Source organism: Ambystoma mexicanum, chromosome 12 (genome assembly GCF_040938575.1).
Source record: "Ambystoma mexicanum isolate Mex_15411 chromosome 12, UKY_AmexF1_1, whole genome shotgun sequence".
Taxonomy (NCBI): Eukaryota; Metazoa; Chordata; class Amphibia; order Caudata; family Ambystomatidae; genus Ambystoma; species Ambystoma mexicanum.
The window spans coordinates 988,720,129-988,746,408 of NC_090936.1; the positions used below are offsets into that span (position 1 = coordinate 988,720,129).

The 26,280-nt window shown below is 45.3% G+C and overlaps 1 protein-coding gene across 2 annotated transcripts in view; it reads right to left on the reverse strand.

Moving 5' to 3' along the window:
- LOC138514175 (protein tyrosine phosphatase domain-containing protein 1-like) overlaps window positions 1–26,280 on the reverse strand; it is a 263,564-nt gene that overhangs the window by 36,953 nt on the left and 200,331 nt on the right. For both annotated transcript variants that reach the window (XM_069629489.1, XM_069629488.1), the window contains exons 7-9: window positions 25,706–25,924; window positions 14,730–14,870; window positions 14,103–14,204 (exon numbers count right to left, since the gene is read on the reverse strand). In XM_069629489.1, the coding sequence (XP_069485590.1) occupies window positions 14,103–14,204; window positions 14,730–14,870; window positions 25,706–25,924 (462 nt within the window). The remainder of the gene's footprint in view (window positions 1–14,102; window positions 14,205–14,729; window positions 14,871–25,705; window positions 25,925–26,280) is intronic.

A 26,280-nucleotide genomic window follows, 5' to 3' on the forward strand; every position in this document is an offset into this window, starting at 1 on the left:
CTGTAATACAACAGAGAGGGGTGGCCCTGGGACCAAGGGGGCTGGATTCAGGAGGGTACTTTGCAGGGAACCCCAGCAACAACGGGGTGCCAATGGACATGAGCCAGTGGTCAAGCGCATGGCTCAACCCAGCATTGCCAGGAGGGGTGGCGGAACAGGCGCAGGTTCAAGGGGCCAATGCATTAGCCAATATAAACTCCATAGGGCAGGTCAACCCAGCACAGCTTAATCAAGGGCAACAAGCTGCAGCAGGGACCACAGCAAACCCCATGGGCAGCCCCAACCCAGTAGCCCGGGGGCGAGGGATGGCAGGACCAGGTCTGCCCCCGGGTCCTAACGCCAATGTAGGGCAGGAGGGGTTGTGGGGACCCATGATGACTCGGTATGGGAGAACAATGCCAGGGTTTGGTCCAGTCAGGGTGGCAGTGAACTCCTTATCATGGCACATACCAGTGGCCATTAAAGAGAGGGTATGGAGGAAAGAATTTATTGAAATTTTGGATTTTGTGGGGATGGAACCTCTGGGCAATGGGTTAAAGGAATTGTCTGAGAAGGAGAAGGCGAAGAGGGACAAGGAGCAACCCAAGACAGAGGCATCCATACATAACTGGCTAAGGGCATTCAAGGTGTACACATCCATTATGATAGAAAACCACCCACAAGATACATCGTCAATGATGGCCTATGAGCAGTACATCCATGACCTGTATTTAAAGCATGGGGGCGAAGGTTGGTTGCAATATGATCGGGTTTTTCGTTAGAAAATGCAAGTTTGGCCGGCTTTGTCTTGGGATGAAATGGATGTGGGTGGGTTCTTAGATGAACTGATCCCGCCAGGGGAAGGGGGAGAGAAATCCCCAGGGGAGAAACCCCAAGCTTGGAGGGGCAGGGGTGGATACTCCAGGCTGGGGAGGTCGTCCTTTCACGGATACTCCTCCTGGAACAGCAGAGCCAGCTACTAGGGGGAGCAAGCGGAATGCTGGAGGGTCAATTCAGAGGAGGGTTGCCCTTTTGGGAAAACATACCGCTTCAAGCACCCCCGGGGAGGGAGGCCCAGGGATCGCAACTCCTCAACCAACGAGGGGAAACGTAAAAGCAGCCCCAAAGCAAAGGAGAAGGTCAAGAGGAAATGAAGATGAGGGCAGTTTGTCTAAACCAAAACAGCAGTTGTATAAAATGTCATTAAAAGGGGGTTGCCAACCCCGGTCAGACTACAGGCTATGACTCTGTGGTTAAATGTTTATCATAACTATGAGGACGCTAGACTATTGTGGGAAGGTTTCAGGTGGGGGTTTAGAATCCCATGCACAGGGGTAAAGAAGGGAGCAGAGGCAGTCAACCTGCGGTCGGCACTAGCAATGCCAGAGGTTGTGGCAGCGAAAGTTGCCAAAGAGGTCAAGTTGGGCAGGGTAGCAGGCCCATTCAAAAATCCGCCATTGGACAATCTGGTAATATCCCCATTAGGGTTGGTTCCAAAAAAGAGAAGGGGGCAGTATCGGCTGATTCACCACCTTTCATTTCCCAAAGGGGAGTCACTCAATGATGGCATCAGCGAAGAACTATGCAAGGTACATTATTCATCCTTTGATGACTCGGTGGAAGTGGTAAGGTCTGCCGGGAAGTGAGCCCTTATGGGGAAGGCAGACATAGAATCTACATTCCGTTTACTGCCCATTTACAAGGAAAGCCAGCATTTGTTCGGTTTCAAAGTGCAGGACATGTACTACTTTGATAAATGTTTACCTATGGGATGTGCCATCTCTTGTGCGTATTTTGAGGCTTTTAGCTCCTATTTAGAGTTTATGGTAAAGCAGGAGTGTCAGGTAGGTGCGGTGGTACATTACCTAGATGACTTTCTGTTTATTTGTAATAGGGGGTCCGACGATTGCGACATTCCAGCGATTGATGAAGACAATGGGGGTCCCGCTAGCAGGGGAGAAAACAGTGGGACCAGTGACTTGTTTGACCTTCTTGGGGATCGAGATCGAGACAGCAAAGGGAGAGTGCAGGCTCCCCCAGGAAAAGGTTCAGAAACTAAAGGAGATCATCAAAAGCCTAAGGGGTAGGAACAAAGCAACCCTGAGAGAACTCCAGGCACTGGCGGGTAACCTCAATTTCGCAGGGAAGGTCATCCCAGTGGGCAAGTGTTTGCAAGGAGTGTTGAGCAAAAAACTGTGGGGTTACAGCACGTGAACCAGCATGTGCGGTTGGGGCAGAGGTACAGGAGGACCTAGCCATGTGGGACACATTCTTGGACAAATTCAATGGGGTTCGGATGTGGAGAGGAGAGTGGAGCAACAGGGACAGGTCAAAGTTGTTCACAGATTCATCGGGGGCACTGGGGTTTGGGGCAATCCTGGACACCAAATGGTGCGGCATGCCATGGCAGAGGAGTGGCATCAGCAAGGGGTCACCAGAGATATCACGCTGCTGGAACTCTTTCCCATAGTGGTGGCGTTCAGATTATGGGGGGAACAGCTAAAGGACAGCAAAGTCATGCTTTGGTCGAATAACCTAGCGGTAGTCCAGATCATAAACCAATGTTCTGCCAGTAGCACTAGGGTATTACTGTTGTTAAGGGAGCTTAACAAATGCATGCTGCAATGCAACATTGAGGTTCAAGCCAGACACATACCTGGTGTGGAGAACACGGCTGCTGACGCTCTCTCTCGTTTGCAGTGGGAACATTTCTGAGGGAGTTGTCCGGGAGCAGACGAGGTGATGGCCCCGTTCGAAACACAGTGGTGGGACATGATTGGATCAATCTGAGTGCCCAGATCCAGACGGCGCTAGCTCCAGGAACTGCAAGTAGATACAAGTCTTGCTGGGAGCGGTACTTGCAATTCAAACAGGTGGTATTAACAGGGAGTCAGCAGGAGCTACCGGTGAGGGCCTTTGTGGGTTGGGGCTGGCACGAAGGAAAAACCAGGTCTTGGATGGCTTACCACTTAGCAGCCATCACCCATTATTACAAGCTAGAGGGGAAAGAGGATCCCACTAAGGAGCACTACATTGTGACAGCCATGAAGGGTTGGGCCAAACAAGGACCACCTAGGAGTGACGAGAGGAGGCCCATAGATATTGCCAAGCTCCAAAAAATAGTAGCATACTTGGACATAGTGTGTCACGGGGGTTTTGAAGTGGCACTATTTAGGGCAGCTTTTACATTGGCGTTTTTTGGGGCCTTCAGGGTGAGCAAACTGGTGCCTGAAAACAAGGACGCAAAGGGGAAGGGGTTTTTACCGGTGATAGATGTCCAAAGTTCAGGTTTACATCTGGCAGTATGGGTGATGCGATCAAAAACTGATCAAGAAGGCAAAGGGTGCACGGTGACCCTCCAACCCATCATGGGCAGTCTCAAATGCCCGGTCAAGGCGGTGGCAGATTTCCCCAGGTTGAGACCACCCTCGGGTGAAGAGGCGCTGCTGGTCATTCACCACGATGGGACGGCACTAAGCCGCTTCCAATTCAGAAGGGTGATGGAAATGGCGCTGGAAGGAATTGGGGAGACAAAGAGTGTCTTTGGGACTCACTCATTTCGGATTGGGGCGGCCACATCGGGCGCAGCTATGGGCATGGGGGAAGGAACAATCAAGCAGATTGGCAGATGGAAGTCGGGGTGTTTTAGGAGATATATCAGGCCTGAAAAAATATAAATTGACATGACACCTTTTCTCCCCACCAGCAGCAGCCCGGAAGGAAAAGAGAACGGTCTGGGTAATAGGACACTCATTTGTATCGAGGGCAGGGCAAGCAGCCGTGGAGAGGTCCAGACGAAAGCTAAATGGTGCAATGGCAAAATTTTGCAGGGGCTGGGGCTTTGGCCAGATCAGGCACGGCTTGATTAATTTAAAGGCTCCAGAGTATTTTCTTAAAGACGGGGTACAGTTGTCTCCACTGGGGTTGGAGCTATTCTACTGGAACCTTTGCACAAAAATCCTAGAAATGTAAGGAAGGAGGCAGGGGGCAGCCACAGTGGGCGATAACCCATCTGTGGCGTGGCGGTGTTTGGGCAACCAAACACAAGAGACAGACTCCGGATGAGCCAGGAGAAAGCTGGAAGGGTCTTCGCTCTTCCCAGGCCAGTGGCCCTTGGGAGCCTAAACGGCAGGAGTGTCTGGGGGAAAAAGGGCTCAGCTTCCCCCAAGGAAACGGCACTCTCCCCGGCCACGAACACCTGCATGGGCAGGCGAGGCTCAGGCGCAAAGGGTTGGGAGAGTTGGGCCTATGATGCACTTTTTGGAAGGAAAGGGGGAAGCAGGTTTTGGGACACGGAGCAGTCGCCGCATCTTCTGAATTGTTTCCACTAATGTGTGCAGTGTGTTTTTATGATATTGTGGAAAATAAATCTGTGGCCTTTTTATGCCAAAAAACAAAGCAAGACTCATGTTACACTTTTCTGGGGGGAAAAGGAGGAATGAGTTATTGCTATGTAATGGGTCCAAATGGACGGATGCACGGGTTATGGCAGTGTACCTCATGGAAGCAACCACACTTTCAGCGTGGGAAACCAGTGGCACACTGTGGCCTCTATGGGCGGCCTTGGCTTTCAGTTCGGCACCCTGCTCCACTGCATACCAGTTAAATAAGCTCAAAGAAACGAAGAAACTTCATCATTGAATGTCAGGTTTGTTCAAAATAAAACAAGTGCGTGCTTGGAAAGGACAATACATTTAATCAGCCATGTTTTTGTTGTAGAATTGCACTAGCATCAATAGTCAATAGCTAATAGGCATGTAGAAACTATTCGCTATAGAAAAAGAGCGGTACTAGAGAGTAGAGGAGAAATTTGAGTGCTGTGGGGGGCAAAGGTTCATTCTCTTTTTCGTTAAGATGTCAATGACTGCGTTACAAACCCATGAAAAATTAATTGTGACAGGCAGCTTTGTGACAAATTACAAATTCGGGTGGATGCAGAGGTGTACACATGGTTGGGTCTGAGCGGGCAAGGTCCATCTCAAATCTGTAAATGCCCACTCAGAAGCGCTGTGTGGGCATTTACAGATGGTAATGTCACTGCGATGGGCCCAACTGCATTAGCTTCAGGCCTCACTTGTTAGACAATCCTGGCTACGGCTCTGGGTGGCGGGTTTAGCATACTTGCCAACCCTACCGATTTAGGCGGTAGGATACCGCTTTTTAAGCAGTCCTACCGCCTACCGATTTTTTTACACCAAATACCGATTTTTTTAACATTTTTTTTTTGCCCACGCCAGCTTGGGGGAGTCTTTCAAGGACTTCCCCGAGCTGGCGTAGCGGGAGAAGGCACGGCATGCAGGCTGTTAATGTCAAAGGAACCCACGGCAGTGGGCTAAAAGTGCCCCTCCACCGCGGGTGCCTTTGGCCAAAGGTGCCATTAGCCCCCCACCACGCCAGCTCGGGGGAGTCTTTCAAGGACTTCCCCGAGCTGGCGTAGCGGGAGAAGGAGCAGCATGCAGGCCTTTGATGTAAAAGGCGCCCACGGCGGTGGGCTAAGGGCGCCCCTCCGCCGCGAGTGCCTTTCACAAAAGGCGCCATTAGCCCCCCACCACGTCAACTCAGGCGAGTCTTTCAAGGGCCCCCCCGAGCTGGCGTGATGGCAGAAGGCGTGGCAGGCGCCTCATTGTCATTCAATGCACCCGCGGCGGCGGGCTCATTCAATGACAATGGGCTGCTGACGCGCCCTATTCCTATCATTACCTCCTTGCCTGACTATTTTTGAAACTTTAAGATTCCTACAGATTTTTGGTCACAGAATGTTGGCATGTATGGCTTAGAGTAACGTGTTTTGAAATGTAAAATTGTCCTTTTTGCATACGTCTGTTAAGCCAGGCAAACTAAAAGCCTGTGTATTGTTGTCAAGCACGCTGCAGTAATGCACACGCGATGGCGCTTTTGGCAAGGCGGCAGCAGCCGTCTCCTAGCAATTTAGAAATTGCTTATACTAGTTACTTTTCATCTCTGTGGTAATTACGGAATGATGTGCTATTTTGAAAGAGCCAGGATGCACATCCCAGTCAATTGCTTCTAGATACGGAAGTGAGGTGAGTTGATTTGGAAGGCTGACAATGGAAGATCTGAAGGAGGCGTGCCTAACTCATATGAGGGAAGGAAGGCCTAGTAGCAAAGACCCAGGAATGGCCCGCTATTTCCCTCTAAAAGGAAAGGCCCATCCGTGATCAATTACGCTGCGGCTGCGCGCGAGTAAGGATGTGTGTGTCTATGACGGAGGTGCATATCCGGATTTTGTTCAACAGTGTCACGTGTGTATAATAGAACCCACCTCAGTGTTTACATATGTACATGTGTGTCTGGACATGAAGATTTGCTACAGTGTAGCTGGTCAGATAGCACAACGTACTGGGCGCTCCTTCTGACATGATTGCGCAGCCTGCAGATGCAGATTCGAATCCCAGCAAGGCCAAGTCAGCTTTTCATCATTCCAAGGGCAATACATTGAATACCAAGCAGTGACGTAATAATATTAACTGTTATTTCAGTGCTTAGATACCTTTGGTTTTGTAGCGCTACATAAAACTAAACATTATTAGTGTGTGTCTTCATGCAGATTTTTTAGTTGGTAAATTCACGTTGCTTGCTTTCAGAAGGGAGCAGTGCTTTAAGTGGGCTGTAGCTAGCCAGGGCCGAGCCCAAGCAGTCTCCAGAAAGGGCTCCCGAGCTGGGCCCAACCCCGACTAGCCCCAACCGCCCCAACCACCCCAACACCCAGGGCAGCCCCTGTAGCCGCTGCACAGTGTCTTTCTTTTTTCTAAACCGATGTACTGACAACTGCAAGCAGCATGTGTAACCGTGCAGTGCGGGCCGCCTGATGTCTCTGTACTCTGAAACAGGAGGAGGGTAGGATTGCCCAGCTCTCCTTTTGTTTCTGAGTAAATCATCCAGCATGAAGCCCCTTTGAGTGATGCTGAGTAATGACTCTTTACTCGGAAACAAAAGGAGAGCTGGGCAGTCCCTTTCTCCTCTTGTTTCTGTTAAAGCGTTGCACCATGTGGCTCCTCAATGAAAGAGCTGCCTGCTGCGTGTGAGCTGGGACACACTGGTGTCACACCTTTTGTTTAAAAGGAAGGGCTGGGCGCATCAAAGGTAATAATGCCAGAGCGCCCCAGATCGACTTCTTTTAGCAGCCCCCACCTTAGGCGAGGGGGGGCTCTCAATAGGAGGCATGGCGTAAGTACACCCATACTTAGGCCACACCCGTTAACCATACCCCAACTCGATTTCTAATCCCACTTAAACACTGGGAGTATACATTCTTTAGTAAAATACACTTGTCTATGGGCATTCGCGTGTTAACTGCTTGTGTTTATGTGCATTACTACAAGATTTTAAAAGTGTGTGTGTGCAGCCACCTTTAAAGGAGTGAATGTAAAAACATATGTGCACATGGACACGCATGTACATCTATCAGTGCATCTATTGAAGCCTTTCACGCATCGCGCAGTGCCTACAGAGTGGTGTTTGCTGCCTGGCTGGAGACGCTGCTCCTGGCTGATCTTTGCAACTTTCCTGTTTTCCCGTGATGAACGAACTTAGCGTGACCTTTTGAAACTATTCCCGAAGCCCCGCCCACAAACCGCCAACGCAGTACTTGAAGCCCGGGTTGTGCGCATCCCGGATTGCCTCCAGAGTGCTTTTTGCTGCCTGGCTGTCTGGCTGGAGACGCTGCTCCTGGCTGATCTTTGCATCTTTCCTGTTTTCCCATGATGCACAAACTTAGGTATTGGCAACTGCCTGCCCCTCCACAATTACAGAATTATGGACTTCATTTATATACTTAAATTACTCCTTTACTAGTTTTGAGTCTAACATTGCTCTTTTCATTTTTTTAACAGCGTCACCATTTGAAACTATGCCCGAAGCCCCGCCCACAAACTGTGAGCACAGTACTTGAGGCCGGGACAGGCGCTTCAGTGCGCGTGCATCCCAGAGTTCCTCCAGAGTGCTGTTTGCTGTTCGCTGTGCCGGTGATGCTTGGGGCCAAGAAGGTTCCAGGTATGAGGCCACCTGTGCTCTGTACCTAAGTTCTGCTGGTCTTCCAAATTGATGCTTTGATCCTGATAGAAGGATCTCATTCTGACATTGTTGTACTTTCTGATTGGTTTGTCTGCCACAAAGTGCAGAGCACTGTGGCACTGTGAAATAGAATTAAACCTAACATGCGCAACAAAAAAGAGAGAATGAAGGTGGCTGCTCTCAAAAAATTAAATGTTGGTGGTGCCACTTGTGTTTTCAAGCAGAAGAAGTAGTATGTCGTGTGCTCTTGCGCTCCCCCTCCCCGTCTAACGTGGCGGAGGCCCGTACTGATCGGGGGAGGTCAGGGGAGGTATCGCCGCTATTGCTGGACTTGGCCAATTCCCCTGTTCTGGTACAAGCATTGAATGGAAAAGCTGCTTTTGATCAAGTATTGGTTTCGATTAACTCTGCAGAACTGTTCTTTTTGGCTACTCCACCCATTTTTGCAGCTAGGGAAATGTCTACAAATTAAATGCTCTTTTTACGATAGATTTTTTTAGTTAAACCCTGGGTAACAAACTATTTACATATACACACAGCTCTTTCGACCCGCACATTCAGACTCTAATTAAGAAATCTGTGAAAGACATGGGAGCGAGACCAGTTAATAAAAGGCATGAACATGGGTTCAATCTAATGGTACAGAGTAAGACAAAACTGTGCCGTAGAGAGATATGGCATATTGTAAAAATGCCAGGTTGTAAAAACATTAAAAAAAGGCAATATCGAAGGTAAAACAAAAATTGAAAAACTGGATTAAAGAATATTGTGCCAGTATGTACCAAAGAGACGGCGAAAATATGATAGCGGCCTTGAATGATGGCAACTCTAGGCAATTCTGGAATCTTGTAAATGCTATGGAGGGTACCCAGTCCACAGTGCAAAGTAACACCATATTGGAAGCTGATTGGGCAGGGCACTTTGGAAAGATATATGGGAGGGAGGAGTTTGCATTTTCACAAGGGGTTACCCTAAAGGCCAGCGCCCGGGACCTAAAATTCACTATTAAATATATTAAGGATCTGATTAGCAAGGCTAGTCCTTCTAGAGCAGTGGGCCAAATCAACTCACGAACGCAACCCTACAAAATAACCAGATCTTTGGTGCAAAGCACTATACCTTTTATTCAAAGATATTGTCTTAACCAGGTTTTTGCCACCCGCTTGGAAAATCTCATACATGGTACCAATCTATAAGAAGGGCGAAAGGGGTAGTCCATTGAACTATCCTCTAATAGCACTGTTGGATGCAGATTCTAAAATGTTTGCAGCCCTTGTTCTAAAGCATATAGAGGAATGGAGTTTGTGCAATGGCATCCTATCAATGCAACAAATCAGGTTCCGAAGGCAAGTGGGTACGGGACGGACGCTGGTGGGCTTTTATTATGTGCTCTCCAACAATTAGCCCGGAAAGCTAATTCTGCACCCACATACATGGCCTCCATTGACCTATCCCTTGCTTTTGATCTGGTAGATAGGATCACACTGGACAAAATTAAATAAGCTATGTCTCCCCGGTGGCATTCTGTCCATCCTAATCCACCTACATGAAGGGTCTAAAATACAAATATGCACGAATAAGGAGGGCCTGTTATGTAATACTATTTGTATATATAACGGACTTCGCCAAGGTTGCATATTTGCTCCCGCCCTATTTAGCCTTTCCATAGCAGATGCGGGTATTGTATTAGATGAGGCAGCATTTTCTTCTCGGCCTTTGCAGATGATTTAATACTGCTAGAACATAGTCGGATAGGGCTTAACTATCTCAAAGTAAATCCTCAAAAGGCTGTGGTCATGAGATTGAGCAAACACACGACTCCCATTGGCTTTACTTCTGAACAATTTAAGACTCACTGTGAAGATGTTCATTATTTACCTGGGCTTTCCTATCATCTCAGCTAAAAAAGAAAAAGTACTTTTATCGAAATTATCTGCAAGATAAAGTACTTAAACAACTTACCCAATTGAAAAAAATGGATACGAAATACAGAAAAGTCTCAATATTTCCCTTCTACAAGGTTTTCCCATTCGAAGATCGTTCCACGGTTGTGCTACAGTCTAGAATTGTTCCCTTTGTGGGCTGCTATTGAGATGAGTAAATATGAAGCCATGATCTGGCGGTCAGTCCTACATTCTCTACAAGTGTGTCTCACTACCGGCAATACGATATGAATTGGGCCTACAATCAATTCAAAGCATGGTGGAATGGAGGAGATTAAGTCTGTGCAGGAAACTCTACATGAGTCTGAATTAATCTTTATATGCGCTATTAGGTAAGGGGCTACGGGAAGGAGTCGCCCATGTAGGTTCCGTATCAAAACTGCATGAAGTATGTCTCTTAACACTAATGAAGTTAGGAACAACACTGGAACCTTTGCTCCACTCTCCAGCGAAAATGAAACGGCTGCTCCAGTATAATGACTGGGGCGGGACTGTTGATGCAGTGTTGGGGTCAAAGCTATATTCACAGATTATCTCGTATCAAAAAACAATGGGCTGTCCAGAACCATATCTAATACGATTCCCCAATAAGAACAAGTGTAAAAACGTCATGCGCTTTAGATTAAGAGTTCTTCCGACAAGAGAGATTTTATTAGTAAGAGGTGATATAAGTAATGAAATGGTGATCTGCTGATTTTGTAACATGCTGGCCTCGATTGGAAACATTAGAGAGGGCAGCAAATTAGTTATTTCAAAAATGTTGTGCTGGACCCGGAACAAGTTCATCCCGAACAATTATGGTCGGATAGTTACAATAAATCTGGCAGTAATACGATTTTTATCTGTGGTATGTAAATTATTTTAGAGACGTGAAGCTATATCTATATCTGTAAATGTATCTGTATTTATATTTGTACTTGTATTTCAATATATGTTTCTTTTCATGTGTCTTCTGGAAAGTGTGTTACTATTGATATTATGTATACTTTTATCGGTTATTTTAATTCAAGTTTTTGTTGTAAAGTTTATTATTAACCAAAACAAATAAAATAAATGAATGTATGAAATGTATTGAAGCCTTTCTGTTGAAGAAAGTATGTACACTTACTGCATTTTCATTTTTCATTCGCCTTAACAAGATCTTTACAAAATCTGATCAGTAACCCAGTCAGCCAGACGTTAAATGCTTGCACCCAGAATGCATTTTGCTTAAAAGACGTGAACATGAAGAAAGTGCAAATGACACGCCGAGATGACAGAAACGTATACATAATTCTGCCAGAGCGGCTATAGTAAGTTGCGTGCATGCTCTAGCCGCCACTATGAAGCCAGAGCAGCAAATGCATCAAACGAGCATTGGAGGCCCCTTGTCCTAGCCTTTACCCTCCTAAAGCCAATAACAACCATGACTATGCAATAATATGTGTACCTAGACATGAGAGGCCCAGTCTGTAAAAGCATTGCTTTACTGAACATGAGGAATTGCATTAACCAAAATATACTTTCCCCTGGGGCCTGGATTCTTTTACCACCTACATACAATAAAGGACACCATTGTTCCCCTCTTGCAAAGCCTTCTAAAACACAGACCTACTTCAAAGAAGAGCTTGGTTAAATGATAGAAAAACAATGCCATAGACAACTTCTCTGTGCTCTTGTGTGCAATGCTTCAACTGATCCCATACTATAGGCAATGTAACTGAGGCTTAAGCAGATGGTCTTCTCTAGACTGCATAAGGACTCGCATTCAATTTGCTGATCATTTAAAAGGAAAATGGAGCCTGGAAATATGTTCCTTTTTGAAACAAAATATACTTGTGGTCCAAAAGGCAATATAACAAATATTATATTATAAAATGTGTGAATCAAAAAATAAACCTCATTATTAGTTTTTGGCTATTAGCTCAAGTTACACACCGACTGACTGCCCCTGGTGATTCTAGTTCCTATGGCTATTCCCAACTTCTACCAGCCTCTCCCTGCCCAAAACATACCTATCTAGGATCTCTATGAGATAGCTCTGTCAATAACATCAAACTTATTTCAAAGCAGTTTTCAGAGAGTTTATAACGTAATTCCTTGAAAGTGAAACATTCATATACAATTACACCTTGATGAATGAGTTAGCAAATATTCCAGTTTAGACTAAGTGCCGACATTACTCTGTGATTTCAAACCATTTGGGGAGAATTTATGCAATTCAATGACAATAATAAATGCAAAACCTGCTCAGCACAATGGTGAGAAAAGGCTTAAAAGTGACAGGGATGAAATGGTTTTTCCACTCAAATTGAATACCCATGCTTCAATTTCTTAAGATAAGAGGGAAAGAGGCAGAGTATTATAAAAGCGGCAGAGTCTGGAAAAGGGGAGGAGTACATCTGGAGGTGGAACATGCACTTTGCTGGCATAGGGCAGCAGAAAAACAAAATACACCACTGCCCTGATGTCCTTCTTGATGGTTAGGGTTGGCACTTGGATGGATGGCTTTTACTTTGGCTACCTAGAGTAGGACATTACAGTATCCAGTCAATATATCTATAACATTACAGAGTGGACCATAATACCGGATAACACATCAAACATTAATTAAATAAATAAAGGGTAGTGGGGAAAAGGGGTTAAAATGGGTCAGAAGGGTTTGGAGTGGCGTTATAAGAGTACAAAAACGGGGGGCTTGAACGAGACCCCCCACATAAAAAATAAAATAAAATGTGGTGTTTTTCAGTATTTTGTCCGACATTAAATTTACCGCTCTGTAATTGTGGTCGGTAAAATCACATATAATCAGACTTTACCACTGCCTACTTGGAATCCCACATACTTGACAGATGGCTGCGCTAGGTGGTATTTCACCAGGTTCGCCGCTAGATTGGCCTCCCTCATTCAGTCACAGAAGGTCTCAATGATGTCTGAGGTGTTCTGTCCAAGTAGCACCATGCACCACAATGCCATCAAGATAAGCCCAGGCAAATTCCTTACAGGGTGCCAAAACTTGATCCATGAGGCACTGGAATGTAGCAGGGGCTCCATGCAACCCAAAAGGAAGACTAGTAAACAGGAATAGGTACTCTGAAGTGGAGAAGGCAGTCTTAAGCTTAACCTCCTCATCCAGAGGTACCTCTTAGTATCCCTTTGTCGGTCCAGATTTCTCCACTAGCTCATCTATAAGGGACATGGGATACACATCGAATTTGGAGACTTTGTTAAGACGTTGGAAGTCGAGACAAAATCAGCACGTCAGTTTGGGCTTTAGGACGAGTACCACCAGGGAGGACCAGTCGCTGTGCAGGAAGAGGAATTTGGTCTTTCTCTGGCTAACCTCCTGCCACTGCCAGGGTACTGGCCTTGTCACAATGCAAACACAAACAGGCAGTATAGAAGACTCCAAGCACAAATATTCAGGATGGAGGAATGTAAGTACCATCTGGTTGTAGGGATTAGTTCAAGCACAAATAGGTTGTATGGAACTGCCGGAGAACATATACGAAATAAGGTGCAACGCAAATGTAAACAGTCACAATAGAGGAACTCAAGCACAAAGAAGAACCTATATAACTATTTATCACAAAAGAGTCATAATGGAAGAATATGAACACAAATCATTACTTATGTTAAAAAGGTAAGTAACAGAATCAAATCTATGGAGGAACATGGCTGTATTACAAAAGATACCAAGAAACAAATGATAAAATAGAAGGTTTCTAAGCACGAAAGATACCTTATGAATCCATGCAAGTAAAACCAATGAAATAGGGCACAATCTTGGGCATTTCAGCTAAGTTTAATTCTCATTTGGTTTTAACCTAATATCATTTTTGGGACATTTTAGACTAACATAGACATTAAGATGGTGAACAACCCATCTTACAACCCAGGTTACTCTGTGAATTGTTCTAATGACCATGGATCCACAAGAGTCATGGCGGTGGACAGTTTGCCGAATGAGGTGTTCCGGGAAAATTCCCTACGTAAACACAGAATAATATAGAAGGCGCATAGAAACCCCTATTCACGCGTCTGTCCAATACTGGTCACATAGTGCTTATAAACATCACAGTCAGGATTGCAGGATTGAGTAATGCTAATGTCTGATGAGGTGTGAGGCCCTAAAGATTATTCAATGGAAGAAGGAAGGAAACTGACCTTCAGGCTGTCCAGCCATTGCCAGAGCATAGCGCTCAGGATCCTGGGATTGGTCTCAGCAGATAGCCGGCCCCAGGCGGCCTCCTCCTTATTCAGTAGTGACTGCTCAAGAGAGAAAAGACACAGGGAGGGGGGGTCACCTGCTGTGAAAATGGAGATGGGCAACAGGTAAAAGGCAAATGATTCATTTTCACGAGTCCTAGAGCAAAGGTATCACATGCACCCAGGAGAAAACACAGGCAAAAGGGTTAGTTCTCAGGAGCCCTAGGGAAGAGCTGCATGCATGCATACACTGCTTTAGAAAGGTCAGAGGTTGCCTTCTCAGGAAGCTTTAGTGAAGAAATACATAAAAGCACACACCATACAAACAAATGCCCCCCGAGTTGTCATTCTCAGCCATTTTAGGACAGGCACACATACGCTACCAATATTGGAGTCTTAGAATATTATTAACTAATGCCCAGTGCATGTGCTCTACCCAGGAAGACGTCAATTAGACACTCTCACACTGACTAGTACAACGTTTGCTTTGAAGATATTTGAGCATATCCATACCCAGAGACTCACTATGGGGGTTGTGGATTAGAAACAAACATCTATAACTGTGGATTCGGGCATGTCAATTACCTTTAACTCATGGACCTTCTTCTGCTGCTTGGGATCCAAGGGTTCTTGTTCTGCAAGTGCCATTGCAATCAATTGTATATGAGTGGGGGTCATGCCCTTGGATTCCATTGCAGGATGGCAGGAGGGGTTCTCAGCCTGGTTCTAACAAGATATAAGTGAAAGTCAATAGGTTCTTATGGTCAGGCCTAGCTCGCATCTGAGAAAATGTTGGCTGACATCTTACAGAGCGTTTGACAAACATGAGAGATATATGAAACTAATGTTGCTTCTTTTTCACAAACCAGGGGGATATGGTGCTATGTCTGTTACTAACCCCAAAGGAGGGCATTCACCCTTCTTGTATGTCCATATCCAGCCTTGTGAGGATGCCACTTAGGGACTTAGGAACTCATGACATGCTCTGGCCTCCTCTTGAGTCTAGCTCAAATAACCACCAATACACATTCATACAGGCAGACGATGGAAGCCAACAAGGCACCCATGAAGCATGACTTCAATGGGGCATCTGATCAATTCATGACCCCATGTAGCCTAGGATCCTGTGACAGAATCAAACTGATTTTCCCAGACTAAGATGGTCCAGGAAGTTTAATGTTCATACCCAGCCCAATGTTTAGTTCGTGGAGCAGCTTGTGTATCTCCAAGGCTAAATCAGTCTATGATAAATGTCGCTCTCTAGAGAAGGCCCATGATCCATTAAATACTAAGGGGCTCATGCTAATAGTGGGCAGAAAAAGTAAATGTAGACAGACCAAGGGTATCTTGTCCATATGTGTCATGAACAAAGAAACGGGAGAATCAATCCAAAGAGACTAGAGACACTATTTTACACATAGTCACTGGGGGTTTTGTTGATTGGAGTGTCAACCCTATACCAGCTTCATGTGTTGTAGTAGATGCATTGGGGCACCAACCCAAAAGAAGCAGAAGTGTCCTGTCCATAGAGTTTCTGCATTAATATTTACTTGAGTGTCAGACTCTTAGGTACTGGAGGAGTGGCACATATAGCCTATGGAGGAGATGTGACTGCTAGGGAAGATCCCCCCCAGTCTGTGTTCCTGAAGTGAGAGTAACTCTCTTAGTCTAAGCAAATGGGTTCTTGAAGCTTTCCCTGGTGTACCTTGCGGTAGCAATGGTCAAGTGGTCAAGGTCAACTCTTAAGAGGAGTGTGGGTGGGAAGATACATTGTAACACTGTTTTACTTTGAAGGAAGTGATGTCCACACAGAGATGATTATGAAAATATACATTGGGGCTCATTGTCAGGAATGGCTTACCTGGTCGGAACAGCCACTGTCAGAATAGCCACAGTCGCCTCTTTCCGGGACACCTGTGGCAACCTCGCTGGACGAAGCAATAGATTACGTGTCCAAAGTCCCATTCCCTGCACACCTCGCATCAGCTACACGCAAACCATATCAGCCAGGTAATTAGATTTTGTCATTTTATTCTACTTTTTATTTGGGGACTTCACTTCATACACAGGATTTACCTGTCCTACTTTTAGTTGGAATGGTTGAGCCGCTTTATGTTTACGCAAGACCTTCGTTTCAAGGAACTTGCGTTCCCATTCTCAGGTAATGCCATCAATAGGGTGCAAATGGATTATTTTACCTTTCTAAAGTCACAATACTCACAGTGCCCTTCTTGCCTCCATTTGGTCCCCAACACTGCCATCAACATTCATCCCGGAACACCAAGTCACCTATTCCAGCGCCCCCCAGCCTAAAGACACTTGGGGAGGACAGGGAACCGGAAGCTCCCTAGATAAATATAACAGAGCGTTCAGTTCTGCGTTATCCCCAAGAGGTAATTCCTTCATGGTTCCTGAGAGTCCAGGTGAGTGATTTTTGGTGGTAAGGGAATTAAGCCAGTGTTCCCGCTCTGACGAAAATATAACTGTGGAGGTGACATGGAGGATTTACCTGTAGAAAAAATCTGGAGGTGAATCAGCCACTTTACCATAACAAATGGGCAGATTTAGCATGTTGCAATTCTGCGACTCCAAAAATAGGTAATTACCACCACTTCTAATTATGTGGTAATGCCACGTGACCAGGTGGCAGTAACAGTAAACGAGTTTGGAGGTAATTCAGCGGATTCACAGCCGAATTACCACAAAACTGGTAATGAGGTCCGTAAAACAGTAAACAAAATGATTGTGTAATTTACAACTGAGGTCATCGGGCTCAGATGTCGTGGTCTCAGTTCGTAAATCTTCTTATTATGGTCGCTTGTGCTGTCAAAGTTCAAGCACGTTCATTGGGATCCAAGTTTGATAGACTTCACTCTAGGGGACAGTTTTATTACCTGTTTCCGCCCAAGTGGGAGTTTTTCCGTTGATAAAAGAAAAAAATATTTAAGGCATACACAGCTAGGTTTTCAGTCACAGCTAGGCACTACTCATCAAGCTTGAATTTACAGCTATATGATATATTAGAACACGTTTATGGACATCAACATAGTGTTCGCTTATGGAAATGCGCCCCGTGGTCTTTAATGGTATCACAGGGCTTCTCTGGAGAGAGACATTTGTCATTGACTGGCTTCATCTTGGAGATGAACACGCTGCTCCGTGGTTTGAGTGCCAGGTTGTTTTATATTCCCCTGGCCCTTTTAGCAGTGATTGTTGAAATTGACATGGATTCCATGGCTAAAGTGAGATATGGAGATGCAGGTTAATTGACAGATACATTTAATCAGGAAAAAGTATTGTGTTAAGGCTGAGCCCCCTGCCACCCCTGTTCAATTGTTGCACTAATTCACTGGTCATTGTCATAGAGGCTAGGTATGTGCAGCAATTCTCCAGAAGGAAAACTCCCATCTTTAGGTATGCATATGTCACTGTGCTTAGAGCAAGGAATCCTTTGGCTCTTCAAAGGCTCTTCGTGGTCAACGCTGTACCTGCTGTATGGCAAAAAGAGGCTTAACTGTTAGCGCCAACAAATCCTGTATCATGTGCCTAAATGTTTTAGCCCCTGTAAATTGATACATGTGATGCGCCAAAAGATTGAAATAATGTCTGCATGTTGTTTATTTAGGCATACCTTAATATTGTAAGCCGACATGTGAGGGCCATACAGAGGGACAGGCGCTCAAGGTGTTGCAGTTTAATGTGGATATGTTTAAATTTGCTAAAACAATGAAAAGGCAACACAGTGATCACATGGTCACAATCTATAGGGGTAAACCTTTCACAGCCGGAGAGTATGCTGCTGCAGTGTGAGCTTTTCTGAAACTGAACACCTGTAGGCTGCCCAAAACTCTTTTGTTTGTAAAATCATAGGGGTACCAAGGTCGACGCCCATATTTACTACTCATACGAAACAAGGGGCTTCATTACAAGTTTGGCAGTATTTCCGTAGTAAATCTGCCGAAATACTGCCACTTGGTCCTGCAGATTTACCGCAGGATTACAAGTGGTGGTAGGTGGCATAAATCCCACATTTTTAGAGCACACAGAACTGCATGGGGATTTCGGCAGAATTACCGCCAGCAATTTTTGCCATAAAGCAGTGGTAATGCAGTGGTTACCAATGTATTACCACAATTTTTTCCCACACCGCCATACTCGTAATGAGGCCCAGAGTCTATTGTATTTGTCAGATTATTTAGCCATTCAACTATTGTTGTTTTGGTACACTCTATGGGGAGAATGAAGCTGCTGTCCTACATAAGACATTATTTAAGACTTGCTGGAAAATTATTCATCAGAAAATATTCCACTACCGAGATATCTGAAATATAATTTTGATCAGCTTGGTTCGTCCAGCATGTTTAGAAATCCTAATACCATCATGAAGGGTGCAAAGACATATGCGAAAACCATACGTCTCTTACACAACTTGTGGAGCAAGAAGGGTTGACTCATCAGAAATCCATGGCGAAATCATATTTTCCCATTGCACTAACTACTGGCATAGCAACAATTCTTTTGAGGGCTTCTTATGAGAGACAGTTTTGCTTATTCACTTTTGATTGGATGCATCTAAATTCATGATGATCTAGATAGCCATCCAATGATACCTTTGGTATGAAATACCCATGCAAGAATTCGGATAAGGAAATTCTTTTCCAATTTTTGAGGTTTTGTGAGTTGTATACACACACACACACACACACACACACACACACACGCGCGCGCCAGGAGAACTACGATCTTGTGCATCTAGAAAAATGTGTGTTTCAGGTCTTGTAGACGGGTCCTGTTTTGGCTAATGCTACTGGCTGATAGAGCTACATGAAACTCTACGATAATATTGGTTTCTTTGCCTTTGAGGATTAGAATGAAAACCCTGCAAAAGATAATGTTTGAAGCAGGTTTGTTAGAATAGTTGTGTGGTGGTTACATTGCTTGCACACTCTGTATACAAATTGAATTTAGAAATGGCTTGTGGTACACATTGTTGATGATGTTTATAATATGGGTCTGTGCATTTGATATGTTTGATTAATTTATTATATTCGTTTTGGCATTGACGTATTCTGAATGCAAAATGTATTGTATACTTATGAATTTATATTTTGTGACTTCTGGTTTGAATTGTAATTCTTTTTTAGTTCATATGGATCCTTCTTTTGCATTGTAAGTGTGGCATTAATGGAATTAACAGAATTATAAAATCCAAATTGATTGATAATGTTATCTAGGAGTTAGTCTGACATGGGAATCAGCAGGGGGAGATGGGCCAGCTTTCATCGGCTAAGTAGGATATGGATCCTGATGCTGCGGTTTCATTGATTTTACGTATAGGGACCAGCATGAAAGAAAGGTCCAGTACCTGTCTTCAGAAATACTCAATGCCTTTCTGTGAGCAAGACAATCTCAGTAAATGGAGCCCGTTGGTTGGTTATCTTTGGCTGTATCGGGCCGCTGGCTGTAAATACTTTGTGCCCTTTGCAAGGTCAAAGGTCAATGATCGCACATGCCAGCCTCCAGTTGAACAGAGAAAGTTCCTGTGGCGACATAGCTTCTCCAAGCAAGTTATACTGCTGTCAAGAAATTCGTGAAGCTGCTGTGCCAGAGAAGCGATGAGCGGCTACGGAAGGCTCAGGTGCAGCTATCCAGTTGGCTCACTACATAAGTCCAGTACCGGAAAATTGAGACAATGGCCCTCATCAGAAGGTTGGCGGAATGGATTTACCGGCACCAGTAAAGGTGCCGGTGCCGGTAAACCCATTCCGCCCTACCACGAGGTCTCCTCGCGGGACCTGCAATGGGCGCCTGGAAAAACCAGGCGTCCATACCGGGTCCCGCGAGGACACCAGGGAGCCAACAACGGGCCCGTCATTAACAGGCCCGTTGTTAGCTCCATCCTCATTCCCATTGAGCCCTATGGGGGCTCGAATGGGGATGGACTGGGTCCGGGTTGCTCGGACGGGGAATTCCCGGGTCCGCCAAGGTTGCGATGGCCCAGTAATTCCTCAGTCGAGGAACCCGGGCCCGGATTGCGGTAAGGAGGCAACCATGCTGCTAAAAGCGGCATGGTTACCTCCAACCTCCTGATGAGGGCCAATGTTCAGCAGAAGCAGTTAAGGTATAGAAAGAAATCCTCTGACTCCTGATACTTCTTTTAGATTCTTGTTTAGCTGTTTCTCTGTGTTTTATTTCAGGTTGCAATTACAAGTTCTCAGTGGCTTCGGCCTCCTCATGTTGGTTCCACACGGGGATTGGGTCCCAAGCTACTCCTCACTGATGAGGCCCAACAAGACCGAAACATGTTTGAGGATGCGTATGGTCTCGTGCAGAAGGAATGTGACCTAGCAGTTTGGGCTGGACGGCCCCTTTTGGGGTGGGAACAAGCCTGATTTGCATATGGTCTTTCCCCTTCTGTAAAGGCTTGGCAGGCGAAGAACGATGGTCTGGGTGGTTGCCCAGAGCAATGCCAGAGGTTAGGATTCATTCTAAACCTTCCAGCCATCACCTCTTTGTTTTTGCTTCCACACGGAGATTGGGCAGCAACACTTTTTTTAGCGAACAAAGTACCATTGTGGCCATCCAACCAAACGTTGCAACAAGGTTATGCAAAGGGATTGCTGGTTCCAAGGAGTGTAGGCCTTGGAAGAGTGCAGAGATCAGTAGAGCTACATCACGATTCCTCTTCAGGTTGGAGACTTCGCTTTTAGGGATTAGTTCCCAGGTTTGAAAAGGTAAGGATGGAGAACATCTGATTAAGTAGGAACATTTGTGGCTGAGTGAAAACCCAGCTACCAGTTATAGGGGTGCAGCTCTTCAAATCTCTGGGAATATTTGCAGTCTTCTTCATAAACCTTTTCTCCAGGTGTCAATTCAAGTTTGAATCCAGAAATCATTCGCAAAAAGGTCATATCTTGTTCTGGCAACTGTAGCCCATGCTCTGCAGTCAGAAGCCATGGGCAAATACAGCAATATCCACATTTGCCACTCTCATGCAGAACACAATATCCAGCAGTGGGGCATGATACTGATTTTGCACAGGTGTTCCATGTAGAGGCGTCCCAGGGCAACATCACGCTGTCAATGTCCAATAACTAGCACCAACCAGTAGAACTCATGCAGTCATACAGCCAAGTGTGTGAGGATGCTCAGACAAGGGCAGGGTGCCTTTCGGGGACCCAAACTCTAAGAGACATAGGACCTCTGAAGGGCACATTTGGGATTACTATCCCGGATGAAGCCTTAGATAATGGCTGTTCAGGGGCAAATATCAAAACAGGAACATTTAAATTAACACAATGACCTTGAGCCAGATATACAAACTAGGTATTTAAACCCTTGTTGATCACCTAATGAGTGGGATGAACATTAAAAGAAAGAAAACTGAAACTAGTATAAGACAATTGAGTTTGGTGACTATTCAATAGCCCTGGCCCCTGAATCAGTGTACATGGCAGCATCAAGACTGGGATTTAGCATGGCAGAACAATAACTACAGGTGGGTGGGAAAGTCAAAATATAAACCTGGCGATAAGCATGGCAGCAGATTGCCTTGGACTGAGCGTGGCAGAACCTTGACAAGTGGATGAGCATGGCAAAACCCACACTGGGTGGTGAGCCTGGCATACTCTTGGAATGAGGATAAGAATTACAGCGCCCTGACTGGGGTTGAGCAAAGAAGCACATTGACTGGGGATGACAATGGAAGTACCTTGTCTGGGAATTGAGCATGTAAGAACCTTGACTGAGATGAGCATGAACGCACCAGTGCCTAGAACTGAGCACCGAAGAACCGTAAATGGGATAGTGTATGGAAGTACCTAGACTGGGTTTGAGCATGGCAGCAGCTTGACTGAGCATGAGTACGAAAGCACCTTGACAGGTTTTGAGCATTAAATCCCTGTACCTGGGGTTGAGCATGAAAGCACCCTGGCTGGGGTTGACCATATAAGTATCTTCTCTGGGGCTGAGCATGGAAGCACCTTGACTGGGATTGGGCATGAAAGCACCTTGACATGTTTTGAGCATTAAATCCCTGTAACCGGGGTTGAGCATGAAAGCTCCTTGGCTGGGGTTGACCATAGAAGTACCTTATCTGGGGCTGAGCATGGAAGCACCTTGACTAGGATTGAGCATGAAAGCAACCTAACCTGGATTGGGCATGAAAGCATCTTGAAAGGGGTTGACATTAGAAGCACCTTAATTGGGATTGAGCATGAAAGCACCATGGTTGGGGTTGACCATGAACGTACCTGCTCTGGGGTTGAGAATGGAAGCACCATGATTGGGATTGAGTAGGAAAGCACCATTGTTGGGATTGAGCATGGAAGCACGTTAACTGGGATTGGGCATTAAAGCATCTTGACTGGGGCTGAGCGTGGAAGCACATAAGCATGTAAACACATGCTTATACACATAAGGGGTATGAGCATGGCAGTTCTTTAGCATATGCATATGAGCTGCATCTAATATCATTTCAATAAGGGTATTAGTCCTGATTGAATCTAACTTGCTAGCTACACCTGTAGAAACAGGGGAGAGAGAGTTTGACATATTTCAGGCCAGCAACTACAATAAGTCTGACATTCAAATATATATATAGATGACCTGGGACACCAAACTCTCTTTCTCTATGATTATTATTGTGGTTGTGGCCTGATGAAGCTACTTGCAAACTGTAACTGATGGGATGAAACATGTCTAAACCTCCCCCTTCTCGCCACTGGTAGGTAGTCAGAAAGATTCAATTGTGAGTAAATCTCTGTGTTAGCTGATGTTAGACTGAAAACATAAATGAATGTTATGATTATAACATTGTGTTCACGTGTTTAATTAAGAATCATTGATGTTTTCACCTAGTATGTTGTGTATTTGTCACTTTGTAAAGCATGTCAGTACTTGTGTATACATTATTAGTATGCTTTGTTTCAAGCCAACCTTGCCACATGAATATATGCATGATCCCTACATCATGACAAATACAAGTGTGCAAAAAAGAAAATGAAAAATGAAATTTCACTTAATAATAAAATAAAGCTTTCTTGTAAATAGTGTAACCACCAAGTTGCAGCCCTTGCAGGATATCAAGCCCTTAATGTTCTTCCAGAATTCTAAGATAGCAAGAATCAAGTAGTTCTTGTTACTGTCCATGATTCTATTCCAGATGAATTATGTCTTCAAGAAGCCAAAAGCCAAAATCATCTACACATTTCCCAAACATCTTCTGATGCAAGTGGTTGATGTTATTACATTCAATTCTTAGATGATTGAACAATGAAATGTATACGTTTTACCAATTCATAATTGAAGTTAACCTTCTATATTATTCAATATACTCTACCCATTGTCATCACTGGCCTTATTCAATAGACTATCAGCTTAATAAGTAGATCATTTCCTGATGTTTTCCCTTCAGAAATCATTGCCCTCAGAAACCAGTTTTTGGTTAAACATTTAACTAACCCTCTACTCCATTGAATAACAGTATGAGCATTCCCCTTTTCTCAGGCGTTGGGATGGACAATGGTTGTGCCAGGGGATGAACATGGAAGCAGCATGGCTGGGGTGAACCATGCCTATTGGAAAAGGGCATAGCTGCACCATGAAAGGGGGTAAACTTGAAAGAACATTGGACAAGGATGAGCATGATAGCACATTGACTGCGGAATGAGCATGGCAGCTGCTTGCCTGGAATGCGAATGATATCTTATTGGCTGGTGCATGTGATATGATATGGTATGATATTTTGTGTCTGGTAGCATCTTGGCTGTGGTTGAGCAGTGAAACATCTTCGTTAAGGGATAACCATGGTAGGGCCGGGTCAGCACCCTGGCTAGAGGGTGGGTATGGCAACACCTTGACTGAAGGGAGTCATGGCAGCACCTTAGCCGAAGGAAGAGCATGGCAGTACTGTGTTTGAATTATGAGCAGGACAGGACATTGGCTAAAGAGTGAACGTGCCAGCAGTCTGGCTGGAGAGGGACATGGTAGCATCCCCGTTGGGTATCAGCATGGGCAGGAGTACTTTGGTTTAGGATGAGCTTGATGAAACTTTGGATTGTGGAAAGGTGTAGCAGAAGTAGACTCGGACAGACCATGGTAGCACCTTGGTTGGGGTGGGGATGAAAATGATAGAACTTTGATCGTGGGAAAGCATGGTAACACTTTGGCTGGCGATGCGATGGCCGGGACCTTGGCTGGTGGATGGGCACGGTTTGATAAGTGTGGAGGATGGCAGCACCTTAGATGATGATGAACAAGACCCTCCCATGATTAGAGCATGGACAGAGCAGCAGGTTGGCTAAGGGGAAAGCATTTTATTCCCTTGGATGTCTGCAAGCATAACACATTGACTGGGGATTAACATGGCAGAACAATGGCTGGGGAATAACAATGGTAGTGTCTTGACTGTACAATGAGCATGACAACAACCTGTCTTAATTAACGTGGCAATGCATTGGCTTGGAGATTGTCAATGAAGCACGTTGTCTGATGAGGAGCATGGCATCACTTTGACCAGTGGGAGAGCAGTGCAGCTGCTTAGCATGAGGATAAGTAGGGCGGGCCGCTGGCCATGGCTGTGAGCGTAATAATCCTGGCCGAGGAATGATCATGGCAGCTTGTTGGCAGGAGTAGGAGCATGGCACCCCCATGGATGCAGATGTGAATGAAAGAATTGTGGCAGGTAAATTAACATGGCCGCAGCTTGGCAGTCGAAGGAGCAAGGAAGCAACTATGCAAATGGAAGAATATAACAGGATTGTAGCTGGGGAGGAACACGGCATTAATTTGGCACTAAGTATGATCATGCCAGAACCTGGTTGGAAATGCAATGTCAGAACTTTGGTTGTGCATGGACATGGCAGCCACATGGTTGGAGCATGGGCATGGCAGTATCTTGACTGTAGCAAATGTATGAAAGTCCACGGGGTGTAAATATGCATGGCAGCACATTGGCTGGTGAAGCATAGCTGAGGAATGTCATTCCCAGATGCATGGTATGACCACTGTCCATAATCTATACCAAATGGCAAATGCATTAAGGGTACTAAGGGCAGACTCTTGAGAGGCCACCTCGGTATTGCGAGTTGTGCTCAGATTGCGTCTTCCCTACCCTTGATAATGGTTGGGTAAGGGAACACAGACATAAGAGGAGACTGCAGATGTGAATATGTGTACTGGGACCACATTGTGAGGCCAGTGGTCCTGAAGTTGATGTGTCCCAGTTGTTAAACCACAGCTTGTCATACACACTTTCATGCCGGACCCATTCTGAGATTTCTCAAGATGACACATACTGGAGGCAGAGAGACTTGAAGAGAAACAGATGTAGTGTCTGTGACAGTAGAAAATCATCTGAATTTGGAGACCCTGATTTGGAGACCCTGATGCCTTTGTTTGTGCTACCAGGGTCCCCAAAGAAAGAGTTATTCCTCTTCATTCACCCTCCATCTCATCATCCGTTGAGGACATACCTTTTTCTTCCACATGTAGGCCCATTTTTATCTCTTCAGGCCTCACGGGCCACATACCTGCAACTGCCAACTAGGAAATAGACTCACATTTAAGATTTCAAACGTAGTGTTACAATTGGCTCTATGGTCTGATCCAGGACCTGTCTCTCCATCTGACTCCAGTCTCAGTGCAGTATCTGCCATGTCACGTCTTCTGGGTGATGCTGGCTCTGGGGCTCTTACATCGGCTGCTAAAGGCCCAACACAGATTGGGCCAGACCCAAAGCGACCACTGTGGTCTTGAAGTCGACTTCCCGGATCTGTGACCTTAGAAAAAGAAACAATAACTTAGAAAATGTTATAAAGAAGTTTAAATCCAGTGGCAGGAGCAACTCGGCCCTTCATTGTTCCACGGTGGATACATTTAGTGCCTTTACATTTTGTACAATTAAATTGGGAAAAACATCTGCTATTTTATTATGTGTATTAATATAAGAAAAGAGAACATACAAGAGTCCCTAAGGAGCAATGACCTTGCCTCATCTCAAGAGGCTGTCCCTAATCATCCAGGCTTGTACTGGATTCTTCACCTTACCCAACCACTCAGGTTTTCCCTTCCATACTCTCCTCACAGAGGGCTGATACTTGGATGGATAACTCCGTTTAGTTTAAACAGGCGATCC